The sequence below is a fragment of the Salmo salar genome, chromosome ssa15, assembly GCF_905237065.1.
Source record: "Salmo salar chromosome ssa15, Ssal_v3.1, whole genome shotgun sequence".
NCBI classification, from domain to species: domain Eukaryota; kingdom Metazoa; phylum Chordata; class Actinopteri; order Salmoniformes; family Salmonidae; genus Salmo; species Salmo salar.
This window is the reverse complement of record NC_059456.1, coordinates 102,697,608-102,715,456: the sequence shown is the minus strand read 5'-3', so window position 1 is coordinate 102,715,456 and position 17,849 is coordinate 102,697,608. Positions and strand designations below refer to the sequence as shown.

The window sequence follows — 17,849 nt, the reverse complement described above, 5'->3', positions numbered from 1 at the left end:
AAAAGACAATAATATGTTAAATTGACGTATTAGACTTTATAACTGTACAGCCGTACCTGTAATGATGGCGCCGATGGGTAGAGCTGCCGTCTTATCGGCACTTAACCAATCATGCTATTTTGTTTGTTTTTTCGCGTTGTTCATAACTTGTTTTGTACATAATGTTGATGGTACCATCTCCTATGACCGAAAATAGCTTCTAAACATTTGCTCACCTCAAACTGGACAAAGAGTTTTTCTTCAATGAGTCGGACGCGAGGGATATCCTGTTGACACCCGACCAGGCCCCGATCCCCGTGATTCGCTGGAGAAGGAAACTGTGATTTCGAGGCAAGAGATCAGGGTGCCTTGTGAGGACCAGGCGATGAGTGGCTAATCTGCCCTTGCCCTCCGTTCTGCTAGCTAACGTTCAATCGTTAGAAAATAAATGGGGCGAACTGAAAGCATGTATTTTTCCACCAACGGGACATTAAAAACTGTCATATTTTATGCTTCACCGAGTCGTGGATGAATGAAGACATTAAGAACATTGAGTGTATAACCCGCCAGCTCTATCGGCAACAGAACAGCAGCCTCTGGTAAGACAAGGGCGGGGGCCTATGCATTTATGTAAACAACAGCTGGTGCACGATATCTAAGGAAGTCTCCAAGTTTTGCTCACCTGAGGTTGAGTATCTTATGATAAGCTGTAGACCACACTATTTACCCAGAGAGATTATCTGTATTTTTCGTAGCTGTCTACATACCACCACAGAGCGAGGTTGGAACTAAAACCGCACTCAATGAGCTGTATTCCGCCATAAGCAAACAGGGAAACGCTCATTCAGAGGCGGCGTTGCTAGTGGCCGGTGATTTTAATGCAGGCAAACTTAACCTGTTATGGCTAGGGGGCAGTATTTTCACAGCCGGATAAAAAACGTACCCGATTTAATCTGGTTACTACTCCTGCCCAGAAACTAGAATATGCATATAATTAGTAGATTTGGATAGAAAACACTCTAAAGTTTCTAAAACTGTTTGAATGGTGTCTGTGAGTATAACAGAACTCATTTGGCAGGCCAGAACCTGAGAAGATTCCATACAGGAAGTGCCCTGTCTGACAATTTGTTGTCCTTCTGTTGCATCTCTATCGAAAATACAGCATCTGTGCTGTAACTTGACACTTTCTAAGGCTTCCATTGGCTCTCTAAAGCCTCCAAAAAGTGGAATGGGGTGTCTGCTGTCTCTGGGCAAAGAACAGCAGCAGAATTTGTTAGTGGTCAGCCTAGGGACAGTGAGACTGAGATGCGCGTTCATGAGACTACTCCATTTTTTTCTTTCAGCCTTTGAATGAATACAACCTTGCCCGGTTGGAATATTATCGCTATTTTACGAGAAAAATAGCATAAAAATTGATTTTAAATAGCGTTTGACATGCTTCTAAGTACGGTAATGGAATATTTTGAATTTTTGGGCACGAAATGCGCTCGCGCGTCACCCTTCGGATAGTGACCTGAACGCACGAACAAACCAGAGCTATTTGAATATAACTATGGATTATTTGGAACCAAAACAACATTTGTTGTTGAAGTAGAAGTCCTTGGAGTGCATTCTGACGAAGAACAGCAAAGGTAATCCAATTTTTCTAATAGTAATTCTGAGTTTAGGTTGTCCCAAACTTGGTGGGTGTCAAATTAGCTAGCCGTGATGGCCGAGCTATGTACTCAGAATATTGCAAAATGTGCTTTCGCCGAAAAGCTATTTTACAATCGGACATAGCGATTGCATAAAGGAGTTCTGTATCTATAATTCTTAAAATAATTGTTATGTATTTTGTCAACATTTATCGTGAGTAATTTAGTAAATTCGCCGGAAGTTTTCGGTGGGTATGCTAGTTCTGAACGTCACATGCTAATGTAAAAAGCTGGTTTTTGATATAAATATGAACTTGATTGAACAAAACGTGCATGTATTGTAGAAATCCTCTTGAGGATACCCTAGGATAGGGGGCGCCACAGCGCATTTTGAAAAAAAATCGTTCCCATTTTCAACAGCCTACTAATCAAACTCAGAAGCTAGGGCATGCATATACTTATTATATATGGATAGAAAACACCCTAAAGTTTCTAAAACTGTTTGAATGGTGTCTGTGAGTATAACAGAACTCAAATGGCAGTCAAAACCCCGAGACCGATTGAAACAGGAAGTGGAATTCAGAATTGTGGACTCGACTTCTCATCTTTCCCTATAAATCACACCGTTAACCATGGTTCAGTGAGCACTTCCTATTGCTTCCACTAGATGTCGCCAGTCTTTTCACAGTGGTTTGAGCCTTATACAGTCGAAACTCAGTGAATGATACTCTTTGGAAATTGGTCACAGGGGATGGGCCATCACCATTATGACGCCGGCGGCCATGTCTACCCCCACCTTTGGAATGGGTTTGAAAGACAATTAAATCATCCCCCTCGAATCTTATTGGCTCTCTTGGTGTTACAGGCCCTGAAGATTAATGTTTTACAACGTTTGACATGTTTGAACGAACCTACAGGCGGGAGAATCATTTTATCCGAAACTTCAGCCCTGCGCACATCGGAGAATTTGGAGAGAGCCCAAGGACGCGCTACCAACAGCAGGCTAATGGAACGTGAAGTATGGACTTTTTCGACCGAAAATACATCTGTTGTGGACCTGGGATGCTTTCTGATGAAGACAACTAAAGGTAGGCGATTATTGACAATATTATACAAGATGAGATGTGACATGCGATTGTGCCAAGATGGCGCCGAGCTCTGTATATTAGCTCATTTTCTGAGTATCGCATCTCCTTTTATCGCAAAGTGTGATTACCCAGTAAAGTTAATTTAAAATCTGGTATGACAGGTGTTCTCAAGAGATATTCATCTATAAAATGTTAGATTGACAATATAAATTTAAAAAATCGTTATCGGATAGTAATTTAGGGAATTGTAGCATTGTTTACCGGGACGCATTTGAGGGGAAATTATTTAGTCAACGTCAGACAGAGATGTAAAATGCTGTTTTTATATATAAATATGACCTTTATTGAACAAAAGAATGCATGCATTGTATAACATGATGTCCTAGGGGTGCCATCTGATGAAGTTTGTAAAAGGTTAGTGCTGCATTTAGCTGTTTTTTGATTATATGTGATGCAAGTGGTTGGTCGGAAAATGGCTATGAAGCTGCTTTTTACGATGGACTCATCTAACATAATCTAATGATTTGCTTTTCCTGTAAAACCTTTTTGAAATCGGACGACGTGGGTCGATTCAGGAGAGGTGTATCTATAAAAAAAATATATATATATTAATTTTTTTTTTTTTTTATTATGATTTTTTTTTAATGCGAATTGGCGATATGATTTTTCGCTGGATTTTGATCCCACTGACGGGATCAGACGCTGGAGAGGATAACATAATGTCCTAGGAGTGTCATCTGATGAAAATCAAAAGGTTAGTGCTGCATTTAGCTGTGTTTTGGGTATTTGTGATGCATGCTAGTTGCTTGGAAATGGCTGTGTGGTTTTTTGTGTCTATGTACTCTCCTAACATAACCTAATGTTTTGCTTTCGCTGTAAAGCCTTTTGGAAATCGGACAATGTGGTTCGATTCAGGAGAAGTGCATCTATAAAATGGTGTAAAATAGTCCTGTGTTTGAGAACTTTTAATTATGACATTTTGTGGTTTTAAAATTTGGCGCTCTGATTTGTCACTGGCTGTTGAATAGTGTGGGACGATTTCGTCCCACCTCCCCTAGAGAGGTTAACAGCTTCTACCCCCAAACCATAAGACCCCTGAACAAATAATCAAATGGCCACCGACGCTATTTACATTAGACCCCCTTTTGTTTTTACACTGCTGCTACTCGCTGTTTATTATTATCTATACATAGTCACTTCACCCCTACCTACATGTACAAATTACCTCAACTAACCTGTACCCCCACACATTGACTCGGTACCAGTACCCCCTGTATAAAGCCTTGGTATTGTTATTTTATTGTTACTTTAGTTTGCTTAGTAAATTTTTTTTTTTTAATCTGTTTCTTGAACTACATTGTTGGTTAAGTGCTTGTAAGTAAGCATTTCACGGTAAGGTCTACCCCGGTTGTATTCGGGCGCGTGTGACAAATAACATTTGATTTGATTCCACCAATAGTAACCATTTACGTCACTTTCAAATAAGGACCTCTATTTTGAAGGCGAACAGCAAAGTCCACTATTGTGGCTGCCTTCACAACACATAACCCGCTCCAGTCAAGCGTCACTTTGAAGCGGGCTATAACGTTAGCTTTGGGCAACAGGGTTAAGTAGTTGGCTAGCTAGATATTTTCATGAACTGAAGTTCAGTTTCAATAGACGAACAACAAGTGCCTACCTAGCGAATACTTACTCACATGGATTCCTAAATATTTGCTAAGAATATTGAAGATGCCTGCAGTTAATACGGTATTTGTTTTCAGGCTGCTTGCATTGGTGCTAGGACGGTACCACGCTAAAGCTAGCTAGAAACCCCAGAAGTTTCTAATAACATCTGTATCAACGATATTTGCAAACATTTTTGATCCTGCTCTTATTTCAAATCCTCACAGACGTTTTCCAATTCGGTCGAACAAATAATACCTTATTACCAACGCAGTATTGTAAACATATCATGGCCAGTGTTTGCACTTTATTTTTTTTGTACAACTTTGACAGTGCTATTGGTCCTGGTGGTGGCGCTTGGCTTGTACATTCAAATTCAGCACACACACCATTCTATAATATAATTGTGTTATTTGACGTGTCAAATTAAAAGTTTATACTGTTTTTTGTGTATCTTTTTTTGACACGCAAAGACCCACACGGCGTTCCAAAGGAAACTGCCAAGAGCGTTATTTACTAATGATATAAACACAGCAGCATGTCTAAGCTTAGGCAATGGTCATAATACAACACCTGTATTTAACAGTCTGTGTGTGTGTGTTAGTTTTAGGATTAGCAATGCCAATAAAGACTAGAGCCTAATCAATAGAAAACAAGTGAATATAGGGCTACATAAGAGTTTATTGAACAAGTGGAGAAAGATCCTCAGCTACATCTAAATCAGATGTCACCTAAAGTAAATAATGTTGCAGGAAGTAATCAGAGATCAGATCACACGAAAGCAAGCAAAGAAAACTCAAATTAACCAAAGTAGCAACAAGTGAAGTCTAGTTACAATTGCAACACTGTTGTGAACGAGCAAACAAAGCATTTTCTCCCTGTAGATTCTGGTGCTAGATTGTCACTCCTTTTAAGTAGGAGAAAATAAAAAAAGTTTTCCAACAATAGCTATGACTTACCAAGTAGCAGAAGTTTCACTTCCCTGGACGCTTTGTCTCTGTCTTCTCGTAGGTTCCGATCAATCATTTTACTCCTTTCCATCGCCGCTTTGTCCTCTTGGCTGATCGTGCAACCCATTTTTAGCTACTTACTTGAGGTTTCTTCAAGATCTGGTTTGAATGGCAGCTACCGTTCATAAGTTGTTGGGGAGGGAATATAAAACGTTCGGGTACTTTCAAGATAATTTTCGCCCAGGCAGAAAGAAAAGAAAAAGGCGTTGGCACTCCTCTTGTCTCGACAATAAACAGACAGAGATGCTGGTAAACTCACGCCAGCAAACCAAGTGTGGTTTAGCACTGAAAGACACTTTGCAATCAATTTCTACCAACAACAAAAAACTCGAGCCTGCGATCTAAGGATTGCTTACAAAGAAAGTAGCTACACAATATTACTTTTCTATTATAAATGTTGCCGCAGTCCTCCAATATATATATAAAAAAAAGCTATTAACTAGCTCTTATTAAAACTCAACGCTACCGAGTAATTGGGGCATAGAATATCCATTTACCTATCAATTCTTCTTGATTTTGCTTGTTGTTGCATGAAGGCACGTGTAAAATACGCATCTGAACTGTCATACACGTCACCACACGCTGGAACGCAAAGAAAAAATTAAATCTATATTTTGTGGATGAATGGGAAATGTAGTCTAAACTCACAGTACATTTGCTATTATTACTCTGAAATGTAAATAATATCGGCCTAAATTCTTCAACTCTCATTAGCATATGCTCAGAAGAGCTTAATGCTCACTTTTGAAAAATATTTTTGCAGCAATCCGGATGCCTCTATTTGAGGGAATAGTAAAAATAATTTAGTTTTGGGGGCAGAGGAACTTTTTTCTTTGGAATGAGCGCCCACCAGTGGAATTATATCAGAGGCAGCTCAGATTTATGAGAGAGCACATCTGCATGCTGTAAACATGATGACAGGTATCTTCATACATTTCCAGTCAAAAGTTTGGACACACCGACTCAAACCAGGTTTTTTTCTTTATTTGTACTATTATCTACATTGTAGAATATCAGTGAAGACATCAAAACTATGAAATAACACATTTGGAATCATGTAGTAACCAAAAAAAGTGTTAAACAAATCAAAATATATTTTACACTTGAGATTCTTCAAAGCAGCCACAGTTTTGCACACTCTTGGCATTTTCTCAACCAGCTTCATGAGTTAGTCACCTGGAATACATGTCAATTAACAAGTGTGCCTTGATAAAAGTTAATTTGTGGAATTTCTTAATGCGTTTGAGCCAATCAGTTGTGTTGTGACAAGGTAGGGTTGGTATACAGAAGATAGCCCTATTTGGTAAAATACCAAGTCTATATTATGGCAAGAAGAGCTCAAATAAGCAACGAGAAACGACAGTTCATCATTACTTTAAGACATGAAGGTCAGTCAGCGCAGAAAATTACTACTAAACCACTACTAAAAGACACCAATAATAAGAAGAGACTTGCTTGGTCCAAGAAACACAAGCAATGGACGTTAGACCCGGTGGAAATCTGTCCTTTGGTCTGATGAGTCCAAATTTGAGATTTTTGGTTCCAACCGCCGAATCTTTGTGAGACGTAGAGTAGGTGAATGGATGATCTCTGCATGTGAGGTTCCCACTGTGAAGCATGGGGGAGGAGGTGTGATGGTGCCTTGCTGGTGACACTGTCAGTGATTTATTTAGAATTCAAGGCACACTTAACCAGCTTGGCTACCACAGCATTCTGCAGCGATACGCCATCCCATCTGGTTTGTGCTTAGTGGGACTATCTCAGAGGGACTATTGCAGACTGCTGATGATCCGTCAACATTTTCAAAGACAGTAAATGAACTGAAGCATTAAAATTCAATCAGTCAATCAAATTGATATATATATATATATATATATATACTGCTCAAAAAAATAAAGGGAACACTTAAACAACACAATGTAACTCCAAGTCAATCACACTTCTGTGAAATCAAACTGTTCACTTAGGAAGCAACACTGATTAACAATACATTTCACATGCTGTTGTGCAAATGGAATAGACAACAGGTGGAAATTATAGGCAATTAGCAAGACACCCCCAATAAAGGAGTGGTTCTGCAGGTGGTGACCACAGACCACTTCTCAGTTCCTATGCTTCCTGGCTGATGTTTTGGTCACTTTTGAATGCTGGCGGTGCTTTCACTCTAGTGGTAGCATGAGACTGAGTCTACAACCCACACAAGTGGCTCAGGTAGTGCAGCTCATCCAGGATGGCACATCAATGCGAGCTGTGGCAAGAAGGTTTGCTGTGTCTGTCAGCGTAGTGTCCAGAGCATGGAGGCGCTACCAGGAGACAGGCCAGTACATCAGGAGACGTGGAGGAGGCCGTAGGAGGGCAACAACCCAGCAGCAGGACCGCTACCTCAGCCTTTGTGCAAGGAGGAGTAGGAGAAGCACTGCCAGAGCCCTGCAAAATGACCTCCAGCAGGCCACAAATGTGCATGTGTCTGCTCAAACGGTCAGAAACAGACTCCATGAGGGTGGTATGAGGGCCCGACGTCCACAGGTGGGGGTTGTGCTTACAGCCCAACACCGTGCAGGACGTTTGGCATTTGCCAGAGAACACCAAGATTGGCAAATTCGCCACTGGCGCACTGTGCTCTTCACAGATGAAAGCAGGTTCACACTGAGCACGTGACAGACGTGACAGAGTCTGGAGACGCCGTGGAGAACATTCTGCTGCCTGCAACATCCTCCAGCATGACCGGTTTAGCGGTGGGTCAGTCATGGTGTAGGGTGGCATTTCTTTGGGGGGCCGCACAGCCCTCCATGTGCACGCCAGAGGTTGCCTGACTGCCATTAGGTACCGAGATGAGATCCTCAGACCCCTTGTGAGACCATATGCTGGTGCGGTTGGCCCTGGGTTCCTCCTAATGCAAGACAATGCTAGACCTCATGTGGCTGGAGTGTGTCAGCAGTTCCTGCAAGAGGAAGGCATTGATGCTATGGACAGGCCCGCCCGTTCCCCAGACCTGAATCCAATTGAGCACATCTGGGACATCATGTCTCGCTTCATCCACCAACGCCACGTTGCACCACAGACTGTCCAGGAGTTGGCGGATGCTTTAGTCCAGGTCTGGGAGGAGATCCCTCAGGAGACCATCCGCCACCTCATCAGGAGCATGCCCAGGCGTTGTAGGGAGGTCATACAGGCACGTGGAGGCCACACACACTACTGAGCCTCATTTTGACTTGTTTTAAGGACATTACATCAAAGTTGGATCAGCCTGTAGTGTGGTTTTCCACTTTAATTTTGAGTGTGACTCCAAATCCAGACCTCCATGGGTTGATAAATTGGATTTCCATTGATTATTTTTGTGTGATTTTGTTGTCAGCACATTCAACTATGTAAAGAAAAAGGTATTTAATAAGATTATTTCTTTCATTCAGATCTAGGATGTGTTGTTTAAGTGTTCCCTTTATTTTTTTGAGCAGATATATATATATATATATATATATATTACATCAGCTGTTGTCACAAAGTGCTTATACAGAAAACAAGCCTAAAGCAATAGAGAAAACAATGCAGATGTAGAAGCATGGTGGCCAGGAAAAACTCCCAAGAAAGGCTTGAACCTACGGTGCCTTGCAAAAGTATTCAACCCCCTTGGCACTTTTCCTATTTGGTTGCATTACAACCTGTAATTTAAATTGATTTTTATTTGGATTTCATGTAATGGACAGACACAAAATAGTCAACATTTGTGAAGTGAAATGAAAAAAATAACTTGTTTCATTTAAAAAAATTTTTTTAATAAATAAATAAAAAAGTGGTGCGTGCATATGTATTCACCCCCTTTGCTATTGTAACTGATGTGAAATGGCTAGGTGGTTAACGGGGTGCGTGCTAATAGTGTTTCAATCGGTGACATCACTCGCTCTGAGACCTTGAAGTAGTTGTTCCCCTTGCTCTGCAAGGGCCGTGGCATTGGTTCAAGCCCAGGTAGGGGCGAGGAGAGGGACGGAAGCTGTACTGTTACACTATGAAGCCCCTAAATAAGATCTGGTGCAACCAATTACCTTCAGAAGTCATATAATTAGTTAAATAAAGTCCACCTGTAATCTAAGTGTCACATGATCGGTCACATGATATCAGTATATATACACCTGTCAGGGACAACGTTGTGGAGAAGTACAGATCAGGGTTGGGTTATATAAACCCATCCATCTTGAAGGAGCTGGGGCAGTTTTGCCTTGAAGAATGGGCAAAAATCCCAGTGGCTAGATGTGCCAAGCTTATAGAGACATACCCCAAGAGACTTGCAGCTGTAATTGCTGCAAAAGCTGGCTCTACAAAGTATTGACTTCAGAGGGGTGAATAGTTATGCACGCTCAAGTTTTGTTTAGTCTTATTTGTTGTTTGTTTCACAAGAAAAACTATTTTGCATCTTCAAAATGGTAGGCATGTTGTGTAAATCAAATGATACAAACCCCCCAAAAATCCCTTTTAATTCCAGGCTGTAAGGCAACAAAATAGAAAAAATGCCAAGGGGGTGAATACTTACCACTGTAGGAAGAAATCTAGAGAGGAACTAGGCTCTGAAGGGTGGCCAGTCCTCTTCTGACTAAGAAAGTTGTGTCAGACTCTGGCATCATTACTGAGAAATATTAGACAAGTGATGCTTTTAATCAATATTTTATATATCCAGGGCTTTTATATGAAATAAATTGTAGTTTAATTGAACCTGTTCAGTAGTAGTGCTGAGCAATTCATACTGTTTGGTTTTTGGTTTTGTTTAAATTATTAAAACAAATATCACAGTTTTGGATTTCGATTAAACAGTTGAACATTAAATACATTATGAAATAATTACATTACAATGATTTTAGAGCTTTTTAATGGAATTTCCAAACCACAAAATAGTGAACATTCAATTGTCAAAACATTTAAAATATTCCATTGTCCCTGTCAGGTCCACATTATGTAGACATCAATAGAAAAATAGGAAATTACTATGAAATAATATAATATTTCTGTTGTATATATTACTTTGTTTTTATTTGATTACTTTATTATTTTTCATTCCTTAAAGTTATCATCTCATCTCTGTCCAGGCGGTAGCAGTCAGCCAGCCAGACATACCATCTAACATTATCTGTGTGCTCCATACTGTACAGTCTTTAGTCAATCTATTAAGCTTGTTGTTGTGACATGACTTTCCGATCCTTAAGAGATTAACCTGATGACTGTTATTTATTCAATCCACTAACTATGTTTAATTGTTACCCAATTAAATTAATAATGTAACAATTAACTCATTAGGTATTTGGGGCACCACGGAATAAGTTGTTTTTAACGAGTTACCATCTCTCAAATTAAACTCAAGAAGATATGTTTATAAGTTATATATTGATAAGTCATGGCAGGTAGTCTAGTTGTTAGAGCGTTGGGCCAGAAACCAAAAGGTTGCTGGATCAAATCCCCTAGCAGACATGGTAAAAATCTGTCTTTCTGCCCCTGAGCAAGGCAGTTAAACCACTGTTCCCTGGGCGCCAAAGACGTGAATGTCGATTATGGCAGCCCCCCACACCTCTTTGATTCAGAGAGGTTGGGTTAAATGCGGAAGACACATTTCAGTTGTACAACTGACTAGGTATGCCACTTTCTCTTATTAATCATTACCGCATATCAGTCTCATTATGAACATCGCAGACCTCTTGAAGCCGCAAGAACCCCAGCCTTTTCTGGTCATTCAGTTCTACACTGGACTGACGGCTTATTACACAGAGATAGAGATGGAGAAGGGGGTGGGGAAAGAAATGCAATATATTTACGTGTAGATGTCTTTATCTGTCGTGTCTCTGTTGAAACCAATCGATCCTTCTTTGGTGAATGGCTCGATGGGTGTAAGGCTCTAGTTGTCCACCAGAGGTCACAATGTTCTTCTTAGTTTTGGTCTTGTAGTGGAGTGTTCAAATAGAACAGATACTCGGTGATTGTCTGAGATGGGAGTTCCTTCCTTCCCACCTTGTGCCTTTAGTCAAAGTTCTAGATCCCTTTACATGCGCAGCTGCAGACTGTCAATGTTTTGGTCTAGTGAGTTTTTCTTCACCTCGTGTTGAGTTTCAGAGTTTCCAACCATTTCGACGTGTAGCCACGGCTTCACGTCTGCATGTTAATTCTTAGCAAGTCCTTTTAAGCACTCTGGTCAAAAAGGGTGGTTCCATCACACTTAGTTAATGTGCAAGGGACATGAAAACTATGATGTCGTTATAAAACAAAAATTATATTCCTATCTTAACAAAAATAATTTCATCCTTCTTCATATTGTATTAACCTTGTATTGGATGGAAACTTATCAGCCGAAGTTACAGTATTTGTTCATACAGATTCTAATATCACAAAATTAAAAGCAATATGACATGATTAATCTTTAGATCCCCAGTGACCATTCCTATCTTAGAAATATTGTTCCAATATTCACTTTTGGACGTTATAGTTTTGGAGGCAAAAGTTTCCTGGAGGACAAAGGCATTCCTTTGGTTGGTACTGAAGAGGAAGAGAGGGTTCTCTGCTGCATAATATTTACGATTGGTGTGAGGTGTCATAAAACCAGCCCAGCACCCCCCCCCCCCCCCTCCCCTCCTCTCCTGTGGGAGAGAGGCGGGGTCTGGCTATCTGTCAGCCATTTGCCAAGCTGATCTGAGGCCTTGGATCCTCGACCAGGAGAGTCATGACACTAGCCTGCCTAAATATGCTGCAGAGCTGTCTGACAAAATCATTTTACTAGTTCTTCAAAGTAGATAAGGCATACTTTCACGAACTGTCCCTGTCCCTCTTGTCATTGTGATGTGCACATTCCTCTCTCACGCGGTCTGTGTATGTGTATCTAATCTAAGATAGCAGGTGTATCTGTCCAGAGATCTGTGTCTGAGCTGAGAAAATCTTCTTCATTCCCCTACTTAAATTTACCACATATTAGCCCTCTATAAACCCATCACCCATTCCACTATTTAACCATACCACCTATTAGCCCTCTATAAACCTCCACCCAGTCCACTATTTAACCCTACCTAGTCCTACTCCAGATCAACATTCTGAAAGGACATATCACTACCACTCAACACCACCTGAAGCAGTTCTGCAGTAAAGCCTCACAATCCCAAGTACTTCTCTGCCGCTGCCACCACAACCTCTATTTTCTGTGACTTTCAATACATTTCTACAGTACAATTGACAACGATGGCTATAAATGCTACAAAGTCCACCTTACTGAAGCACATATTCTTCCCATCACTCTCTCTTGATCTCTGCCTACTCACAGGAATCCTCTCAGGATCCCTCACCCTGTACCCATCTTCCTCTACTACTTTCTTCACTGCTTCGGCATACAACACTTTCTGTACTACTGTAACCCCGGCAACCTCAATCTTCCTTTCTCTCACCAGACACATCCCATCTACAGCCCCATGATCATCCCCACAACACACGCAACTTTCTCCACCGATACCACACATTCCTTCTTATAGTTATTTACCACGTTTCTGCGCTGAACTAGGTTGAATATTTTCTTAATGAAAACTACAACTCCCTTCAGCCCGGCGTCCCACATAGTTCCTGACTTGATTTCTCGAGCATGGATGAGTAATTGTTGTTATTTATTATGGTTTTTTTACTCAGTCGGGGTCTCAACTTATTGTTGCAAGTTAGAAAAAACGAAATGTTGGTTAATCGCTCAGCACTACTGATCAGTCAATTTCTAGTGACTCTTTGTTTTCACTTTAACAACTTTCTTCTTGTGATGTGCTAGATGCCCTGCTTAAGATTGATATAGAAAAAAGTCCACTGGGACTGATTTGCTTGACCCTTTCTTGCTGCAGCTTTCTGCTATCCTAATTGTGGAATCACTGACACATATTTTTAACCTGACAATTATCTGGGGTGCTATCTCCAGGGTCTGGAAGGTATGGGTACGGCCCGGCGCGATTATCTGGGGTGCTATCTCCAGGGTCTGGAAGGTATGGGTACGGCCCGGCGCGATTATCTGGGGTGCTATCTCCAGGGTCTGGAAGGCTGCCCCTGTGCTTCTTTGGTGTTAAATGACATTGTAAATTGCAAAGAGGAATTATGTTTTTTTGAAATTTACAAATTAATAAAAAATGAAAAGCTGAAAATTAATTTGTAGAAATGTCAAATGTTAATAATTGTCAGGTAAAAAATATGTGTCAATGATGTGTCAATGTATTCAAGCCATTTGTTATGGCAAACCTAAATAAGTTCCAGAGTAAAAATGTGCTTAACAGATCGCATAATAAGCTGTGTGTTTTTGAATGACTACCTCAGCTCTGTACCCTACACATTCAATTATCCTTAATGTCCCTCAGTCAAGCAGTACATTTCAAACACAGATTCAACCACTAAGACCAGGGAGGTTTTCCAATGACTCACAGTATCAGGTATGAAGGTAAGACCCAGATGCAGACCACGTCAAATTAACAATGGTTTAATAATCCAACAGGGGCAGGCAATAGACAGGTCAAGGCAGGCAGGGGTCAGAAAACCAGAGGTTGGGCAAAGGTACAGGTCGGCAGACAGAGTGGTCAGGCAGGCAGGCTCGGAGTCAGGACAGGCAAGGGTCAAAACCGGTAGGGCGAGAAAAGAGCGACTGGAAAAAGCAGGAGCTGAGACACAAAACGCTGGTTGACTTGAACAAACAAATCAAATCAAACTTTATTTGTCGCATGCGCCGAATACAACAAGTGTAGACTTTACCGTGAAATGCTTCTTACAAGCCCTTAACCAACACTGCAGTTCAATAAGAAGAAAATATTTACTAAGTAGACTAAAATAAAAATTAATAATAAAAAGTAACACAATAAGAATAACTATAACGAGGCTATACACAGGGGGTACCGGTAGCGAGTCAGTGTGCAGGGGTACAGGCTAGTTGAGGTAATCTGTACATGTAGGTGGGGGCGAAGTGACTATGCATAGATAACAAACAAACAAACAGAGAGTAGCAGCAGTGTACAAAAGGGAAGGGGCGGGGGGGGTCAATGTAAATAATCCTGTGGCGATTTTATGAATTGTTCAGCAGTCTTATGGCTTGGGTTGTAGAAGCTCTTGAGGAGCCTTTTGGTCCTAGACTATAACTTGGGTGCCTGGAGTCTCTGACAATTTTATGGGCTTTCCTCTGACACCGCCTGGTATAGAGGCCCTGGATTGCAGGAAGCTTGGCCTCAGTGATGTACTGGTCCATTCGCACTACCCTCTGTAGCACCTTACGGTCAGATGCCAAACAGTTGCCATACCAGGCGGTGATGCAACCGGTCAGGATGCTCTTGATGGTGCAGCTGTAGAACCTTTTGAGGATCTGGGGACCCATGCCAAATCTTTTCAGTCTCTTGAGGGGAAAAGGTGTTGTTGTGCCCTCTTCATGACTGTCTTGGTATGTTTGGACCATGATAGTTGTTGGTGATGTGGACACCAAGGAACTTGAAACTCTCGACCCGCTCCACTACAGCACGTCGAGGTTAATGGGGACCTGTTCGGCCTGCCTTTTCCTGTAGTCCACGATCAGCTCCTTTGTCTTGCTCACATTGAGGGAGAGGTTGTTGTCCTGGCACCACACTGCCAGTTCTCTGACCTCCTCCCTATAGGCCGTCTCATCGTTGTTGGTGACCAGGCCTACCACTGTTGTGTCGTCAGCAAACTTTATGATGGTGTTGGAGTCATGTTTGGCCACGCAGTCGTGGGTGAACAGGAAATACAAGAGGGGACTAAGTACACACCCCTGAGGGGCCCCAGTGTTAAGGATCAGCGTGGCAGACGTGTTGTTGCCTACTCTTACCACCTGGCGGTGGCCCGTCAGGAAGTCCAGGATCCAGTTGCAGAGGGAAGTGTTTAGTCCCAGAGTCCTTAGCTGTAACGCCCTGGCCATAGAGGGGGGTTTTTTGTTCTTTATTTTGGTTAGGCCAGGGTGTTACATTGGGTGGGCGTTCAATGTTCCTTTTTCTATGTTTTGGTATTTCTTTGTTTTGGGCCATGTGTGTGGCTCCCAATCAGGCACAGCTGAAGCTCGTTGCTGCTGATTGGGAGTCACACATAAGGAGCATGTTTTTCCTTTGGGTTTTGTGGGTAATTTATTCTGTGTTTAGCCTTGTGCCTTACCAGACTGTTTTTGTTGATCGTTCGTTCTTTGTTATTTTGGTGTTCATTTTGTATTTATTAAAAAGCAAGATGAGCATACACATACCTGCTGCGTTTTGGTCCTTCACCGACGACAACCGTGACAGAATCTCCCACCAACTAAGGACCAAGCAGCAGAGGAACGAGGAGGAAGGATGGACATGGGCCGAGTTAAGGAGGAGCGTTTCCAGGGCGATGGAAGAATTTAGGAAATTCGAGAGGCAGCCCCAATAATTTTTTTTGGGGGGGCACAAGGGTAGTTTTGCGGGGCAAGAATGGAGCCCCAGGCCCGCTCCCCGCACTAGCCTGGAGGTGCGTGTTCCTAATCTGGTACGTCCAGTACCAGCACCACGCACCAGGCTTCAAGTGCGTCATGCCAGTCAACAGTCGTCAGAGCTGCCCGCCAGTCAACAGTCATCAGAACTGCCCGCCAGTCAACAGTCGTCAGAGCTGCCCGCCAGTCAACAGTCGTCAGGTTTGCCCGCCAGTCAACAGTCGTCAGGTTTGCCCGCCAGTCAACAGTCGTCGGAGCTGCCCGCCAGTCAACAGTCGTCGGAGCTGCCCGCCAGTCAACAGTCGTCGGAGCTGCCCGCCAGTCAACAGTCGTCGGAGCTGCCCGCCAGTCAACAGTCGTCGGAGCTGCCCGCCAGTCAACAGTCGTCGGAGCTGCCCGCCAGTCAACAGTCGCCGGAGTGGCCAGACTGCGCTGAACTGCCGGAGTGGCCAGACTGCGCTGAACTGCCGGAGTGGCCAGACTGCGCTGAACTGCCGGAGTGGCCAGACTGCGCTGAACTGCCGGAGTGGCCAGACTGCGCTGAACTGCCGGAGTGGCCAGACTGCGCTGAACTGCCGGAGTGGCCAGACTGCGCTGAACTGCCAGAGTGGCCAGACTGCCCTGAACTGCCAGAGTGGCCAGGGACGCCCGCCAGCCCGGTGAGTCCTGTGCCTACGCCTAGGGCCAGGCCTCTGTCATGTCTCCCCAGCCTGGTGAGTCCTGTGCCTGTGCCCAGGGCCAGGCATCCATCATGTCTCCCCAGCCTGGTGAATCCTGGGTCAGTGTCGTCGGAGCCGCCAGGGTCGCCCGCCAGCCTGGCGCAACCATCGCCGCCCGCCAGCCGGGCGCAACCAGGGTCGCCCGCCAGCCGGGCGCAACCATCGCCGGTCGCCAGCCGGGCGCAACCAGGGTCGCCCGCCAGCCGGGCGCAACCATCGCTGGCCGCCAGCCGGGCGCAACCAGGGCCGCCCGCCAGCCGGGCGCAGCCATCGCCGCCCGCCAGCCGGGCGCAGTCAGCGTCGCCCACCAGACCTTCGGCGCGGCCAGGTGCGCCACCTAAGAGGGCGACGCCAAGGGTGGAGCAGAGGCCACGTCCCGCACCTGAGCCGCCGCCGTAAGAAGGCCCACCCGGACCCTCCCCTTCAGAGTCAGGTTTTGCGGCCGGAGTCCGCACCTTGGGGGGGGGGGAGATACTGTAACGCCATGGCCATAGAAAGGGGTTTTTTGTTCTTTATTTTGGTTAGGCCAGGGTGTTACATTGGGTGGGCGTTCTATGTTCCTTTTTCTATGTTTTGGTATTTCTTTGTTTTGGGCCATGTGTGTGGCTCCCAATCAGGCACAGCTGAAGCTCGTTGCTGCTGATTGGGAGTCACACATAAGGAGCATGTTTTTCCTTTGGGTTTTGTGGGTAATTGTTTCTGTTTTGAGTATTTTCCTAACAGGACTGTTTGCTGTCGTTTTTGTTCATTTTGTAGTGTTCTCTTGTTTTTTTAATTAAAATTCTAATGATGAACACATCCTCTGCTGCACCTTGGTTCCCTCTTCCAGACAGCCGTTACATTAGCTTAGTGATGTGCTTCATGGGCACTATGGTGTTGAACACTGAGCTGTAGTCAATGAACAGCATTCTCACATAGGTGTTGCTTTTGTCCAGGTCAGAAAGGGCAGTCTGGAATGTGATTGAGATTTCTTCAGACAAACAGAGAACAGAGAACACAGGTATAAATACATAGGGGATAATGGGGAAGACAGGTGAAACAGATCAGGGTGCGACACACAGAGAAGGGCACCTAGAGATAGCTACATCTGCGTTTAGTTTATTTGCACCTTACTTGTGGAATTATCTCCAGAACAAAAATAATGTGTTTGTTTTTCATGATTGTTGTTTTGTACTATTGTTTGTTTTTTTTGCGATTGAATTTTAAATATTGTGAATTTGTATGATTGTGTGCATGGCTCCCTTCTAAAATAAAACATCAAAATAAAAATGTAATTTGAAACTAACAAAACTTCCTATATCCTTACAAAAATAAGGATATAAAAATAAATT

General features: G+C 43.2%; 1 protein-coding gene across 2 annotated transcripts in view; it reads right to left on the bottom strand.

Moving 5' to 3' along the window:
• The window catches only part of LOC106572859 (guanine nucleotide-binding protein G(i) subunit alpha-3), an 83,947-nt gene extending 78,010 nt beyond the window's left edge, over nucleotides 1–5,937 (bottom strand). Inside the window, exon 1 of one of the 2 annotated variants that reach the window (XM_045696457.1) lies at nucleotides 5,326–5,937. In XM_045696457.1, coding sequence (XP_045552413.1) covers nucleotides 5,326–5,443 — 118 coding nt within the window. In that variant the 5' untranslated portion in view covers nucleotides 5,444–5,937. The remainder of the gene's footprint in view (nucleotides 1–5,325) is intronic. The other variant, XM_014147400.2, reaches the window with a different exon arrangement.
• Nucleotides 5,938–17,849: the final 11,912 nt, after the last annotated feature.